At 37.2% G+C, this 16,470-nt stretch overlaps 1 protein-coding gene across 1 annotated transcript; it reads left to right on the top strand.

Moving 5' to 3' along the window:
• Positions 1 to 1,277: 1,277 nt before the first annotated feature.
• Positions 1,278 to 12,625, top strand: LOC139974921 (eukaryotic translation initiation factor 4E type 2-like). The gene is made up of 7 exons (XM_071982472.1): positions 1,278 to 1,488; positions 2,525 to 2,621; positions 3,503 to 3,640; positions 4,486 to 4,590; positions 5,747 to 5,899; positions 7,047 to 7,183; positions 8,883 to 12,625. Exons 1-7 carry the CDS (start codon positions 1,469 to 1,471, stop codon positions 8,923 to 8,925), a joined length of 693 nt encoding a protein of 230 aa, XP_071838573.1. The 5' UTR covers positions 1,278 to 1,468; the 3' UTR covers positions 8,926 to 12,625.
• The last annotated feature ends 3,845 nt before the right edge of the window (positions 12,626 to 16,470 follow it).

The raw sequence follows: 16,470 nt of genomic DNA, 5'->3' as shown, positions 1-16,470 counted from the left end.
AACTAGTGACATAGAAAAGGTGATATTATTCCACACCGATTCCCCTTTGTTTGTATAATAAAATAACTTTCATTGTATGCGTTTCTGCCTAAAGAAGTGTAATCCTCCCATTATACCAGAAATAACTCAGACTTCGATCGATTTCTTTTATTTAGCTACCACGAAGTAATATAACCCAAAATAAATCAAATTGAACTGGTGAAATAGAAAAAGTGATATTATTCTGACTGAATATGAGTAAAAAAATGGTTGGGCGAAATGACCATGCTGGTTGGGCGAAATGACCATACTGGTTGGGCGAAATGACCATGCTAGTTAGGCGAAATGGCAGTTGGGCGAAATGGTTGTTGGGCGAAGTGACCAGAAAGCGCTTCTAACACCCGTACCGCAGCAAAGGAATCATGTCTAATATGTAGGCATACCCGTATAACAGTGGTGGGGGGGGGGGGGGCTGGGGTACTTTGGAGGCATATATAGGGAACACGCCCTAACCTGGCTTCCCCCAGTCCGACACCCCATAACTTCAATATATTGATTCGAAACTAAAATTAACTTTACATGGGTATATGTACCACGTGACTAACATATGGCAATATTGCATGTTAACAGCCTGGGTGGAGCCCCACCCCTCACACCTATCCCATCATGATGTAGATTAATTTTGTCTGTTCGTCAATTTTTTTCTCTAAAAGTTTGATCATTTTGAACAAAATGAAGAAAACATATGAGAGCTCCAAAGACCAAGTGCCGCTCGTGATGGTAACGATCCTCCATGCAGTGGCCAGGGAAGACGTCTCATGGGGAGGAGGCATAGGCCTATCTCCTTTGAGACATTTTTATACGAACTGGTGGTATCATACTTTTCAATTTTTGAAATAATTTATGTCCAGGATTTTTCCGAATTTCGGCAATATGTTTTTCCTTCCGAGGTTCTGATGAACCCTCCAAACCTTTCTTGACGGCCCTACAAGTGGTTGCGACCCACTATGAATATTAGTGGTTTATACTATTCTTCAAATCTCGTCCCAACAGATTATGTGAAGATTGATGAGGATGAGAATTATTTGCCTACCACCGAATCCTTTTCTTCGTATAAAACCTACCTATAGAAAGCTTACTCATGCAACTACTAAAGATAATAAGAATGAAACAATTAGTGGTTTATTAAACCTATTTTACAATCAAAATTACCATTCAATTTGAAAGTATGTATTTATTTTAATATATTTTTCTGTCTTTTCAAGAAATTTAATAATATGCTATATTCGAACCGCTTCAAGGTGTAACAAATATTTACAATCGAAAGGAACTCGGTGGCTGCAGTCAACGCGAAACTGCTGAAAAATAGTTAACCTTTTTGCATTTTTGTGAACAGTATTAGAGATTTTATTTTATCTTAAACATTTTGATATCACATTGCTGTCTTTCTTGTATTCCATATTCTCCACATATATTAAACGGGTCCAACATGAGTACTATAACAGAAGTGTAAGTATGTTGGTCGTAAGCCATGCAGTTGCCTACATAAGAAGACTGTATCAGTATAGGCCTAGGTCAACTCATGTTGATACTGTCATATAACCTAGGAATAGTCAACTTCAAGTTGGTCAAACATAACCTATGAGTATGAGAGTTGTATCCAATCATTGCATTAGTTAAGCTTGAAATTGTGGTAATTTGTCTGCCACATTGCAGCTCTGTGCAGAATAACACTTGGCACCTAGGCTATACTCCCTTGGCAGCCTAGCCTACTGTACTCCAGGGACCATTATGGTGTATTATTAGTTTAATTAATACAACATAGCATAGGCGCAGGGGCCACCTAAGTACATACAGTTAACCAAGGCAACTTGTATTTTACAAAAGGGAATTCAGAATATGATATTATTTTTCAAAAATGCAAGCAAGTCAAGAACCCATCTTTTTTAGGGTGAGGTTACTTCTCAATGGCCAAAGTATGCCCTCTGTAGTTAAAACCTTTCATGCATAAGAACTAAGATTGTAGGTCTTACTCTTAGCACTACTTTACTAAAGGAAGAATTCGGGAAACTTTTCTCTACGTGATCGCAAGAATATTAAGTCATGCACTGGAATACAGTTGAAGAAAATTTGAATAAATCTGAGGGATTCCTCAAAGTGTACACTGGAAATCCAAACCTTGTACACTAGATATAGGCCTGCCTGTCTGTGCTCAAATCTGACTTGTGCCTCAGCTCTGTACCCAAATAGTAGTGCTCTGGAGGGTCAAACAAGACAAGATATTTACTTTTAGAATCACAGCAAATTGTCTAAGAACTGCATTGGTCCAACCACCCCCGTTTTCTTAACATTCATTTACAATAGTGTCTATTTTGTTATAATCGGTTTCATGGCTTAAATGTAACATTTGGGATTATTCTGGAGTTTATATAAGACTTTAAGAGTTATTACATTAGATTCAGCTTGAATATCCCCAAAATTTATTCTCATGTGTCATTGTGAGATAAAATATCTCATTTGCTCTTCGTTTTCTCATCATTTTCAGATCGCAATCAGAACCAGATGAAAAAGAGCAAATTGAGACGCCAAAAATAAACGACAAAGAAGAAGAGGAGGAAGACGGAGGTCCCAAATTTGAATGGGTGAGAAGGACAAACTTGATACTGTAAATTCATACAATACTTACTAGTCTCTCCCATATTATACAGTATTCTTGATTTAATTTTGCTACCGAAGACAATTTTGAGGAATGTGACATTGAAGCTCATTTTCAAACTTCACCATCAAAGCTTGTTCTATTCCATTGATACAACTTATATAGTCATTTCATTTGGGAACTAGTACCCTTTGCAATTACATGCAGTGTTGTAATGTGCCATTATGATGGTTACCAATTGTCCAAAGACTCGAATAGATTTGTGATACACATGTCCACCTGGAGAGAAGATGATAAACTAACTCAAGTTGGAAACATACCAGATATGGTCTCGACTAGGCAGTGACAAGTCACACAACTTTATTTGTGATATATTTTCTCAATTACGTTACACATGCTTCCCACATGGTCTGGAACACAGCAAACGTAGGGAATTTGTCTCTTTTCTGGATCTTGAAAGTCCTTGAATATGTGAAGTGTAGCCTGGTAAAGTGAGGACAATCCCCATTTCAAAAAAATCTTCAATTGACAAAACTTTCATTACTGAATTTGCTGCAAACTGTAACCATTTAATCTACCAAACATTGCTCTAGAAAAAAGAAAAAAAAAATTGAAAAGGTTTGCAAGTGAAACAAACAATCGTAGATTAACTTTGAGGGACACCATGTTTTCTGTATTGGATGAAACAGTGAATTAACTGGTTAATGAGGAGGAATTAAATGACAACTTGAGAGTAAGTAATTTGGAATTCTGTCTGTAGATTTATTCATGAAAGTTGTTTTCAAATCGATGAGTTTTACACAATTTCATCTCCCTCCCTCCTCCTCTTCCTCATCTTCTTTCTCTTATTTCCTCTCTTGCTGATAGCCTGACGTCAAAGTTGGACCTGGTGAGCATGCCCTTCAGTTTCCCTATTCCCTGTGGTTTTCCCGGAGGTCACCAGGCAACAAGACATCGTCAGCAAATTATGAGCAAAATATCAAAATTGTCGGGTCGTTTGCTTCTGTGAGTACTTGCCAACAGATCACTTAGCTTCGGGGGTCATTTGCAAAATTCTTAAATGTTAAGCTGAAAAATATTTTATGTGTACATGTTTTGCCATTTTTCCAAGAGAAGAGCTTTCAGTATTCCATGCCATACTTGAAGATTGGCAGAATCATGGCAGTAGCCATTTTGTTATCGTTTCAGAAGCTTTGACTTGAAATGCTATCAATTTAAAGGTCTATGGACACGTACATTGTCCTAATCACTCTAATAGGCATTAGGAATCATCAAAAATAACTGCACTCCCATCAAAATCCATCAAAGATTGGCCATTTTACAAGTCTTTTCTTAATTCTTGTTAAAAATTGGCTAGGTGTCCGTAGTACTTTCAACAGTTTATATGTAATAACACATTTATGAAAATATTATCCCAGAGTATGGTGTTATGATTTTTTTATTTACTGAACAAGGGTTACCTCTCCCATGTAGGATGAGGTTGTTTGGACGCCTTGCTAAGAGCAAAAGTGTAGTATATAACCTCATATAGTGCTTCTCAAGAAATTACAACAAATATAGTAGGAAAGAGTTAACGAGTCGCGGCCTTTTGTTAATACTGAAGCCGAACAGAAGTACAAAGAGTCCTTTGTTTTTACGTCGTGCCGCCAAGATGCAAGCTGTTGTGGTTTTGTTAACTGTGTGCAGCGAGAAACCAAACCCACAAGTTATGGAGACTTGTTTAATGGCCTTTTTACAGTATTAAAATGCAGATTCCTCCATGAAAAGTAAAAAATAAAAGGCTCTTTAATATATCGCTGCCAATTTGCCTTTTTGGGTAACTTTTTCTCGCCTTTCTTACCCCCATGCAGGTGGAGCAGTTTTGGACCCTATACAGTCATCTAGCCAGGCCGTGTGACCTTACAAGTAGCAGCGACTACCATCTATTCAAATTGGGCATTAAACCTATGTGGGAGGTAGGAGTTAACTTTTACAGTACCCTATAAATTGATCAAACTTTTCCGTAAGTTCTATTGTGGTCAGATGAATGTGTAAATTTGATGCTTGGTTGGGTGGGGTGGGGGGTGAAGGGCAGAGGGGAGTAACCATTGGCCTTGATAAAAAACAGACAGAGAATTTTCTTTTCGAAAGTTTTTTTATAATTTAAAGCAATGATCAACTTTCTAGATGTGGAGGTTTTATGATTATGTTAAGGTTTTAGTCAAAATTTCAGACCTGTTCAAAAGGTAAACTGCTTGTTATCTGTGCCAGACCCAAATGTGCATGAGCATCAGCAAGATTTAGTCAGGGAGGGAACTAGGGAGGAGTGAACTGGGGAGGAGGAAACTTGGGAGGAGGGCTAGAGAGGGACTCAGGGAAGGGTTGCAAGGGGTTGGCTAGGCAATGGAAGGAAGGGAGGGATGGGGGGGGGGGGGAGGTGACACACTTAGCTTTGTTTGTGGCTGAAGTGTGTTTTGTGAATCAAAGCAAGGGTGGAAATGTAGCATTTTTCAGGTCACATACACATACACAGGTGCCATGATTATAACATCCAGAGTGTTGTGGCCATACTTTAATAAATTCATTTGAAAGTTTTGCATCACGATACTGCACGAAAAACTGAGAGCATTCATTTGAGCTAACTGATTGTAATGTAACAAGAAAGCTACAGCACAATCTCTCAAAGGCAACCAAAAGTATTTGTCAAGGATCAAGGACAAATGACAATGTACCTGTTATGTGGACCTCACTACCCACTGAAAGTTTACTTGTGTTCCATTTCTTTAAGATACAACCATAATTCAGTCCCCATTAGCAATACTCCTTATTTTCCTTAAGTCAGTAGTATAGCTTTGTTAACTGTTGATGACATCCTCTCAAAGGATAAGGCTTCTTTTGTTTCCTATTAGTCCCAACGTTTAGTCGGAACCATAAAAAAGAAACACATCAGTAGTACAGCTATCATAAAATGCTGAATCAAAGTTACAAAAGGACTTTCTATTCATTTTCTCACCAAGAATCATATTTGGGAAGGGTGACAGTTTACTCGCCAGTTCTGACAATTTTGTTATTTTTCTAGCCGTAATTCGAAGAAAAAAAAAACTGAAAATTGCAAAAATTATCCTCTTTCAGGATTCTGCTAACAAAAAAGGAGGCAAATGGATCGTTAGGTTAAGAAAAGGTCTTGCATCAAGGCTTTGGGAAAATCTCATTCTTGCCATGCTCGGGGAACAGTTTATGGTCGGAGATGAGATCTGTGGTGCAGTGGTGTCCATACGCTTTGCTGTGAGTACCATTTATTAATTTCTTTATTTTTGGTTCAGTGAAGTGACATGAATCAAAATTCCCTTTCTGTATTCAACTTTCATAATTTATTTTAATAGTTATCAACTAGTTCTATTTTATATTGGAATGCATTAGACATGGTGTATTGTGATATGTTGTCAGGATATCAACGGAAAGACTCACTTCCGTGATATATTGAGAAAAAAAAGTATTGTGACAATTAATGCATCCCTTCTCTGAAGAGAAGCTGTCTAGGCCATTGGCTTGTTCATGTCTGTGTTACCAGGTTCATAATGAAACCACACTCTTAGTAATGTAATGTAATGTAAATATATTCTTTAAGGCACATTACATGTAAAAAAATCTCAACGCGTCTCACAACATAAAAATAGTAAATTACAAACAATAAAACCATTAAATTTCCAGTAAAAAGTTTGCAAAATAAACTCTATGATAAAAGATTAAGAATGCTTTAAATATGATAATAATATTCTATAAAACAGTCCTGATTAAAAATATTCTTCAAAAAGATGAGTCTTTAAGTTTAGATTTACTAGTAGGTACAGTTCTTTGATGTGAAGTTTGTCCCTAATACACTCACTAAGTCACTGTGTTAATAGGAAAAGCTGCAGCAGTTGCAAATTCTTTGCAGCAAGGCTGAATCGATACCAAACAATAGAGATTATCTCCTCTGTCAACTACCCGACATCTTAAACGCAAATATTTTTTACTGAGTCCAATTTTTTTTTTTCACCTTTGTTCCTTTTTCTATTTGTCAGTACTTAAATACCAATAAACTTATTTAATATAATGATAATAATTTTGCTTCTGTTCAACAGATTCGTCAGGGCATTCAGTTTGAGTTCAATGTAAAGTTACTTATTAGTATTACAGTGTCTGTGTCCTTTGAGAAAAAAACACTTTTAAAGACTTACTGCTTAAGAAAATGGGCAGTATTGACTGATACCATTTATCAAATTTAATCACTGTCTTTACCGGGACATACTATCCAGGATTAGAACCACTGTCCATTTCAGAGTTTGTGTTGTTGTTGTTACCTTCACTATATTTTTAGCTGATCTAATCTGTCGTTCATGGATAATCTGAAGTATTTTGATAACTCTTAATTTTATTTTTTTTCCCCCAGGAGGACATCATTTCTATCTGGAACAGAACATCTAGCGAGCACTTTATAACCAACAGAATACGAGACACTCTGAGAAGAGTTCTCAATCTACCACCAAATACGATAATGGAGTACAAAACACACACAGATAGTATGAAGTAAGTACAACATACTCAATATTGAGTATATAGTATTAAGTATATACTAGATTGTATGAAGTAAATTCAAGAAATAGAGATATTAATCAGGAAAACATGAGAAGAGTTCTCAATCTACCACCAAATACGATAATGAAGTACAAAACACACACATATACTAAGAAGTAAGTACAACATACTCAATATTGAGTACATACAGTATTAAGTATAAACTAGATTGTATGAAGTAAATTCAAGAAATATAGATATTAATTAGGAAAACATGAGAAGAGTTCTTCATCTACCACCAAATACGATAATGAAGTACAAAACACACACAGATAGTATGAAGTAAGTACAACATACTCAATAATGAGTATATATGTACAGTATTAAGTATATACTAGATTGTATGAAGTAAATTCAAGAAATAGAGATATTAAGTAGGAAAATATCAGAAGAGTTCTTAATCTACCATCAAATACGATAATGGAGTACAAAACACACACAGATAGTATGAAGTAAGTACAACATACTCAATAATGAGTAAATAGATACAGTATTAAGTATAAACTAGATTGTATGAAGTAAATTCAAGAAATAGGGATATTAATTAGGAAAACATGAGAAGAGTTCTTAATCTACCAACAAATAGGATAATGGAGTACAAAACACACACAGATAGTATGAAGTAAGTACAACATACTCAATATTGAGTACAGGTATATACTGTATGAAATAAATTCAAGAAATAGAGATATGTGAAATCCTGTGAAGAGTTCTTATTCTACCACCAAATACTGTAAAAGGAGTACAAAATATACACAGATAGAATGAAGTAAGTACAGTACAACATACTCATTATTGAGCATGTACAGTATAAAGAAATACTAGATTTAATGAAATAAATTCAAGAAATAGAGATATGTGAAACCATGAGAAGAGTTCCCAATCTACCACCAAATACGATAATGGAGTACAAAACACACACAGATAGTATGAAGTAAGTACAACATACTCAAGATACAGTATATGAAGTATAAACTAGATTGTATGACAGCAGTTACAACATTTTTCACATTTCTCAGATATATTGGACTAATCAGAAAACAAACAAGAAAATAGACAAAATGTTAAAAAAAGACTTTACCAGCATCAGCTGGAACATGGCAAACCCAGTCTTATGAAGCTGTTGACGACGATCTGTCCGAGTTATAAGATAGAAAGGCACAGTTAAACATTACTGTAACTCACTCGTGCCCGACTTATTTTAATATTCTTCAATGGTTTATTTGGCATGTCTAGGATATGTTTTTTTTTGGGGGGGGGGGGGATTCTTGGGTTTATTGTCCAAACATCATTAGTTCCTCGAAGCAGATCTTCACCTGTCTATCCACATTGGACTATGTTTTGAGGAAACCTTTTTCTTACGTTTATCTCTGATGAGAAATGATCCCGAATTGTGGCATTCTCTTCTCAGGGAAAAGAGTCCATCAAATAAACAACCCTTCCGTTAAACAAACAAATAATGGTTTATTGACTTGGAATGTGAAAGGTTTGACATCATCCGCCATGGTCACTCATTTCTCTAGAACAAATCTTTCACATCCATGAACCCTGTTTTTTTCTCTCTCGTAATTTTACTCTTTGACAAGCAAATGAAGTTTATCCATTTCTCCTTTCTCCTCTCTCTCTCCTCTCACTCTTTCTCTCTCCTCAGGGACAACTCAAGCTTCAGAAATACGGACGTCTTTTTGAGATAAGGACTGGATGGTGGTGCAGCGTCGTGCGACGACGTGGACTCGATCGGAAATTAGATTAAGAAGAAAGAAGAAGAAAAAAACCCGAAGCCTTATATACAAACTCCATTTGAGCCAGTTTAAGTCAGCACTTATGACAACTTATGGGGATTAATAAACAGGTGATCTTAATATAGTTTGTGAAGTATGCAAAGCTACACGGAATCTTTCTCGGACATTTTGAAAGCAATATGCCAAGATGGTGCAGTCATGCGTAGATCTGCTACCTCAGTTAACCTTGGTCTGTTTAGATAGCGGTCTTCGGAGCAGTCTGAGAGGCGGCAACAAGAGGAGGAGAAAACCGACAGCCTGGAATTCGTCAAGGTCGAGAAACTTTTTAACAAACAACAACTGTGATAAATTAAATATAAATATTAAAAAAGAAAAAAAAACAACCTTCCTTTAGCCTTGCACAAAACAAAGTGTTATTTATTCAACCTGGTGGCCAGCAGGTCAAGTTGGGTTCTGTTTTTCTCTTACCCCGGAAGAAGTTTATCTCTGGAAATAACTGAAGTAAAAAAAAAAAGAGAAAATAATAAAGTAGAGTGTACAACACTTTAAAGAGAGGGAATAAAACTAGCTGAAAAGAAAATGCTGTCTTTTTCTAAAGTCAGTTCTCTAATTAATTACAGTACCAAATTTAAATCCTTCCATCAGTTTGGTTGATATTGTGATCTCATTGTCTCAACAACAAAAAAGGGGGAGGGGGTAGGGGGAGTAATGTCATGTACTCCACAAGTTTGTTACATTTCATCCTGTTTGAAGTACAGGTCAGGGCACAAAGGGGCTGTGCCATCCCCCTGCCCCCTCCCTCATGTAGACTGGAGTGTTCCTTACTCTCAACCATCATGTGAACATTAACTTTACAAGTTACAGGATCGGAATATTGTGCCCCTCTGTTGGTGCCCAACTCTGAATTCCAGGCTGCGGACCTGATGGATAGTAAGGGGGGTAGCGTGGAGGTATGGCCAGGATCACTTTTGGCAGGGGAAGGCTGTATTCTTTGATGTACTCCACAAGGTCATATTTTATGTTGAATAGTAAAGAATGGGGTTCAATAGGGTTTGCCAGGGTTAGAAACACTCAACACAAAGCTGAACAAGACAATATTTGATGATTAGGGTTGTGTGGGAAAAGTAGGTGGGGGAGGGGGCTGGGGGAGGGGGTTAGCCATTGTTGAATATATATGAACTAGGCTGACATAGATATAGACTTGTTTAGACATTCTCATGTTTACTTCTTAGTGGCAGTCAGAACAGAAATTCTACAGTGTGGAATGATCTCCTCTCCAATTAAGGTAACTTGTGAGAAAAATGTGAAGAATTCATGTAAAAATTAATACAATCAAAGAGGGGGCTTGGGATTTTTTTTTTTTGCCAAAGAATGCACAACCGTCACATGTATCTCCCAAAGTATGCGTCATATTTTAGCACTGCCATATGAAACCCCATTGTTTGTGAGATAAAACAAAAGGAAAGGAAAGAACACTATTGTTAATCAGTTTTTAGGTGGAATTCTTAAGTAGTAAATTACTTCCAAATACACACACACATATATACACAGATTAATGAAAAGAACTTTGAGAAACATTTTAAAGTAATGTATCATGGTTTTGTGGAATGTGCACCGTTTTGGTAAATGGGTGTTGATATATCTGTATCTACATATGCGGGGGCGTAGCTGTAGGCGGTTTATTAAACAAAGGCCCCCCCCATGTCCAGGGGCCCCAAGGGATGGTTCCAACATTTTGAGCCAATGGATCACAACTGCCAGGCATGTAAGGTAGCCAGATAGAACTTATTGGTTTTTGCACTTCTGGTCTTTGTGCCAAGTGCTGTTTAGATGAAATTACAAGGCAGGGCCTCATCTCTCCCTCTTGAACCAGGGCCCTGAAATTCTATTCTATATTCATGAAGGTATAAGCTGGGGGAATTGTCTTAGGATAAGTCAGAAGAGGGGGAAGACATTAGGAAGAGGGGTGGGGGGAGGGTGAGAAAGAGGGGTGTTAAACCAGTTACAGAGTAACAGTTACAGACTCTGTTACAGAGTAGGAGTATGCTTCTCTGGTGTGGTCACCTTATCTGATACAATTTATGCCTGGCCGTTTCTTCGAGCAGTCAAACTCCTGATAAAGAAGTTAAAGATACCGATTGCTATTTCATTATTAATGAATTGCTTTCCTATTTTAAATCCTACCATTTTCCGATTTATTATTCACAGATAAAGAACTATAAAAGTGGGTATTTGTTCTTTCTGTGTTAGCACTGGAAAGAGAATTTGTCTCACCCAAAATTGTATGACTGGCCTATAAATCACTTGGTGACAAATGACCTTTTTAACTTGGATTCTTGTATGGAAACTTATGCAAAACCTAAGTATATGTGCTTAGTGGTTAAGTGTTGTACTCCTTACGATAGGATGTAAGCATACAGGTGCATTACTCTAACATACAAAGCAGAGGGACAATTTTGCTAGTAATTTCAGCTTACATTTATACCAAAAACTGAACCTCCTAGTTCTCTGTGTATTGAGGAACAGAAATGAGATGCAACAAGCTGTACTAATGTTGATTTAAATTTCTCCAGTTTTCTAGAGAGGCAGAAAATGGTTCTTTGATGATGGCGATCAATTCAGATTCATTGTTTGAACACGTCTTACACTTTTTTTGAAAGCATATTCAGAAATAATTCTTGGTAGAATTGAGGTTTTGTTGCACTGAAATTATGAAGGCGATTCTAAAACTATGCATGTTCATTTATTCATTTCCTTCAGCAGCAAAGTCTTCTCTCTCTGCCTGCTGTTGTGTTATTTGAAGGTAATGCTTTATAGTAACATTGGTGTCAGCAGTGGCACATATTTATGGTAACATTGGTGTCAGCAGTAGCATGCACATTTGTGGTAACATTAATGTCAGCAGTGGCACAGATTTATGGTAACATTGGTGTCAGCAGTGGCATGCACATTTGTGGCAACATTGGTGTCAGCAGTGGCACAGATTAATGGTAACATTGGTGTCAGCAGTATCACACCAGTGATGTGTCAAACACTAGCAAAAAGCAGAGATTGAGTAGTCACATTTTAAAAGCAATAACAAATCTGGTCTTATGAAACAAATGGAATAGAACAAATGGTCCCAGTAAATTGATCAAATTTTCAGTAAGCGACATGGACAATTTGGACAACTTTAAAAGACTGTATGAATATTATTTGAAGCAATATGGGGTGGGGTGGGGAGGGTACATAGTCAAAAAGAGGTAGAAAATAAAGCTTGTACTATTTTGGAGAATGTTCATTTGAGGAACAGCTCTACAATCAAGACTTTATAATTGGTGGCAGTCGGGAACAAAATGGTGCTTCTAAAAGTTTGCTGAGTCAGGGGCAAAGAAGATATGTGGGACTCGAACAAGTTTCTGCGTCATAAACGATTTTTGTCCACCTTCAGCCCTATTAAGACTGTGAAGAGCCTCGCTCTATGTAATAGTCATGGGAATGTAAACTCTGCATCTTGCCTTCGTATACCACTTTTATTTACATTTTGGCACGCATTCTCTAGATGAGTGCTGTACAATTTGCTTGCATTTTCTAATTATATGAAGAAAAAAAAAAATGAATACCCTCTGATGATGAAATTGGACAGGATTAAAAGTTTTAAAGTGTTCTGTTTTAGATTGCTAGTTTTGTCTTCTTCCTTAAAGTACTCATATTTTTAGTTGAGAAACATGGTGCAATGTTTACTTACCATCATATCTATAATGAGACTAAAGAGTTTTTGTTTTCCTTTCTGCAATTGACTGATATATTATCTGATTTACAAAGATACTTATAAAGAATTCAGTACTCTTGAATGAGACAGTGAGCCGATCTGGGAGGGGAGGGAGGGAGGGGGATGGTGTGATAATTGGGTTCATATTATATAAAATGACGTAAGCTGATAAATGGTAACCTATGGCTGCAGCCTACAGTATAGTTATCCCCTAGGTGCTGTCTCAGCCCTTCACCATCACGCCCATCCACTCCCCACCCCCACTCCCCACCCTCTTCCTGCTCCCGTCACCTTCCAAAAGGTGACCTTACTCTCAAAGTGTCAAACAAATGCATTCCCGTACCGGTACTTAGTATGAAAATGTCCAAATATTTTATCATACATTGTAATATTTATACACCAAAAAAAAAAAACAATTTGGAAGTTGCGATGTGTCTTTCTGGCATTTTAAGTTTTCCTGTAACTTTCCTGCAAATTTGTATTGAAGCAAAAAGTCTAAATCCAAAGCACATTTAAAAAGGCCTTTTACCCGCAGTTATCGTACAGAGAGAGGTAGCGAGAAACCTTGATAGAGATGATAAAGTAATACTATGGAGATATATCTATCTCGACAATGGATCAGAAAACAATAAAGGGAACACTTTAAAAAAAACAAACAATGCCATTGTGTTTTTACTAGCTCTTTATTTATATATGTTGTCTTTGTTCGTTGATTTTTATTTACTGGTGATTGGTTTTATCGATATAGGTCATTGGTCAAAGTAAATCCAAATATAGGGCCTATCTCTACAAGAGAGGAAAAAAAATAGTGGCATTTCTGACCACCGGAAAGATATATACAACTAGATATCCCGGAGGGGAGGGGGTGGTTCCCACTCTGTGTCAATGGATGTTAGTCATATTGATTTTGATAAACGGCAGGAAAAAGCAGTGGGAAGGGTGGTGGGGTGGGTAAGGGATTAAAATTGTGATTTGTTTACTTAAACGCATGCTGTGTCATATTTATATAATTAAGGGGGGTGGGTGTCGAGGGAGGTGGCTATAACCCCACGGTTTGCGCTCTGACAGACTAACATCTAGCTACAGTGAAGTTCGTAATACAACGCAGGGAAAGTCCGCAAAATGCACATGTCTTGGTGTGCAAGCATGCTTATTCTCGCACGACTTTGATCTCTATCGTGATTGGTCAAAACTTACGAACATGATTATGACGTCATGTGCTTCCTTTGGGGATGAACTGCAGCTGGGAAATGAGAAAGATACTTCATCTCATCTCTTACCAGGCGCGTAGCCAAGGGGGGGGGGCGAAGGGGACAGCCGCCCCCCCTTGAGCATATTTTTTATATTTTTTTTTTAATGTTTTTATGATATCGCTAGTATTTTCAAAAGAGAAAATGCTAAGATGCAACTTACAAGGCCTGGGAAGTGCCATTTCCAGCGATCTGGGAGGCATTGTCAGCCAAAATTTTCTTGTACGCTTCGCGCCAGCTCATGGTGGCGCTACGCTTAGATAGTTTGCATTGCCGAATCTACAGTTTTGCCCCACCCTTGGCAAATTCCTGGCTACGCGCAAAATGACGCACCAACCTAAAGTGTAGCACTGAGTGTTAATTGTTATACAGATAACGGTGTAACACAGAAAACATAAAAATGTAATCAAGTAAAATTACAGAAAAACATCTCACAGATGTACATTTTTATAAAAGAAAAATAAATTCTTTATATATATATATTATATATATATATATATTAAAACCATACATATATTAAAACCATACATATATGTACAACTGATGCAACCACTTTTACTGACCGGTGTCATATTACCACGACATGTCACGGAAGCGTAATTCCTTCAGTCCGTCACCATGGTAATATTTCAATATGAATCAGTTACATTTTTCTTTTAATTTTGTCTTCGTACGTCATTTGAGATATACCTTGACATTTGATAGTCCGTAGCTTCCTTCGGGCGGCGCTATTTGATACTACTTTGCTGTTGTGTATAATAACAACCGGATGCAAACGCTTGCTTGTCGAACCAACCGAATCATTCGGCCATGGCTAACGACCATTTTCTCTTTTCACTGTCAATTTCACCGCTATATTCACCACGGATTCCTGTTTGTTCAGCTTCAGGCTGCCGTGGCCACATCAAGAGTCACATACAACTAGACTTAAAATAAATCACCGATTTTCACTCATTTTCTTCTCCAAGTTGCGCTTTCGAGTGTCTTCTGAGCATTTGACAAGCTGACAGCGCTCGGCAGCTGAGTGAACAGCGGGTTAATTATAATCCATTTGATTTTTTGGCATTGCATTGGCGCGTCCGTGTAAAGCAAAGCGGCAGATAAGATAGCTCAGTGACGCGTGATTTTTGCTCTTTTCTGATTGGTCGCTGAGCTTCGACGGTTAAAATGTGAGGTAATTTCGTATTCACCAGGTGACCAGGTGTTGAGCAAAAACTCGGAGTTAACCAGGAAATATCCATATTTATCGTCGTGTAGAATTCCTTGGTGGCTTTAATGAGGCAAGCGGGCTCTACTGAAATTACATGAACTTCGCGAAACACCATTCTACGGATGCTTCGAAGAAACATTATACTCAAATAGCGTTTGTTTTGTTGTTCGGCATTATTGTTTGTGCACAGTGTTCGCGTGAAGTGATTAAGATGTAATAATGAAAACTGGTATAGAGACATTAAATATTATCGTGCTTCAGTAGGTTACACATCGCGCGTGGAGAATGAAGAATTTAACACGGCGGGTACAACCTCACAGGAAAAACTGACAGTACACAGTAATATTTAAGATATAACAATTAGGGTATGAATTGTATTGTAAGACAAGTTATTGTTTAATGTACAACGAAATGTTTTTTTCTTTTCTTCTTAAGAAGGACTTTAATTTTTCTTAGATGCATGCAAAAATATTTTGTTGTCAGAGACATTAAAAAAAAATCTCTTTAAAAATATGATTATTATTTCTTGTGTTCCTTTTATCTTTATTGATGGATTGTTTTGTGTTGGTGGTGTTTCGTAATGTTTTCTTTTGTTTTGTTTTTGTTTTTGTTTTTAAAGGGTCGGGGAGGGGTTGGTAAGGGTGAGAAAGAAGGTGCGTAAAAGGTGCGCCAATATCCTTTTGAAATACAATTTACGAGATAAATAATTTGCATTTGATTATGATAAATTTATTTTACATTCGGATTTATATACGCGTTGCGTCAATATCCATTATAAACAAATGTGTGTTTAATTCAATAGTCATCCACATCAATTAAAATTGTATTTTTATTTTACATTTTCATACAAGGAGGTGATATTTTCAGATAGCTAATTTAATTCTGACGTAATAATAGTAAATAGCCGAGAACGGTATACGGTTATTACAGGCATGAACATGAATGTGGATGCATTAGTCAAAACATTTTGGATAAATTTAGTACCCCAAATGTCTCGATGTAAGACTTGAGAATTAAGGTTGAGTGATGGATCAGTTTGTTTGGTTTTCTTGCCCTAGCCAGGGTCCATAGCCAGACCGGGGCACAGGGGTACTCCCCCCCCCCATGAAGACTATATTTCACCCGGCCCATCTGTGCCTCTGTCATGTGTAGAAAAATTACAAGTTACAGGACATGAGTAGGCCTATTGTGACTCTCCTTAAATTGTTTGTGCCCCCTCCTTAAATTCTTGGTGCGCCTCCTTAAATTCTTGGTGCACCTCCTTAAATTCAGAATTCATGGCTACG

The sequence above is a fragment of the Apostichopus japonicus genome, chromosome 10 (assembly GCF_037975245.1).
Source record: "Apostichopus japonicus isolate 1M-3 chromosome 10, ASM3797524v1, whole genome shotgun sequence".
Taxonomy (NCBI): Eukaryota; Metazoa; Echinodermata; class Holothuroidea; order Aspidochirotida; family Stichopodidae; genus Apostichopus; species Apostichopus japonicus.
This window is presented reverse-complemented; position numbering and strand designations above follow the sequence as displayed.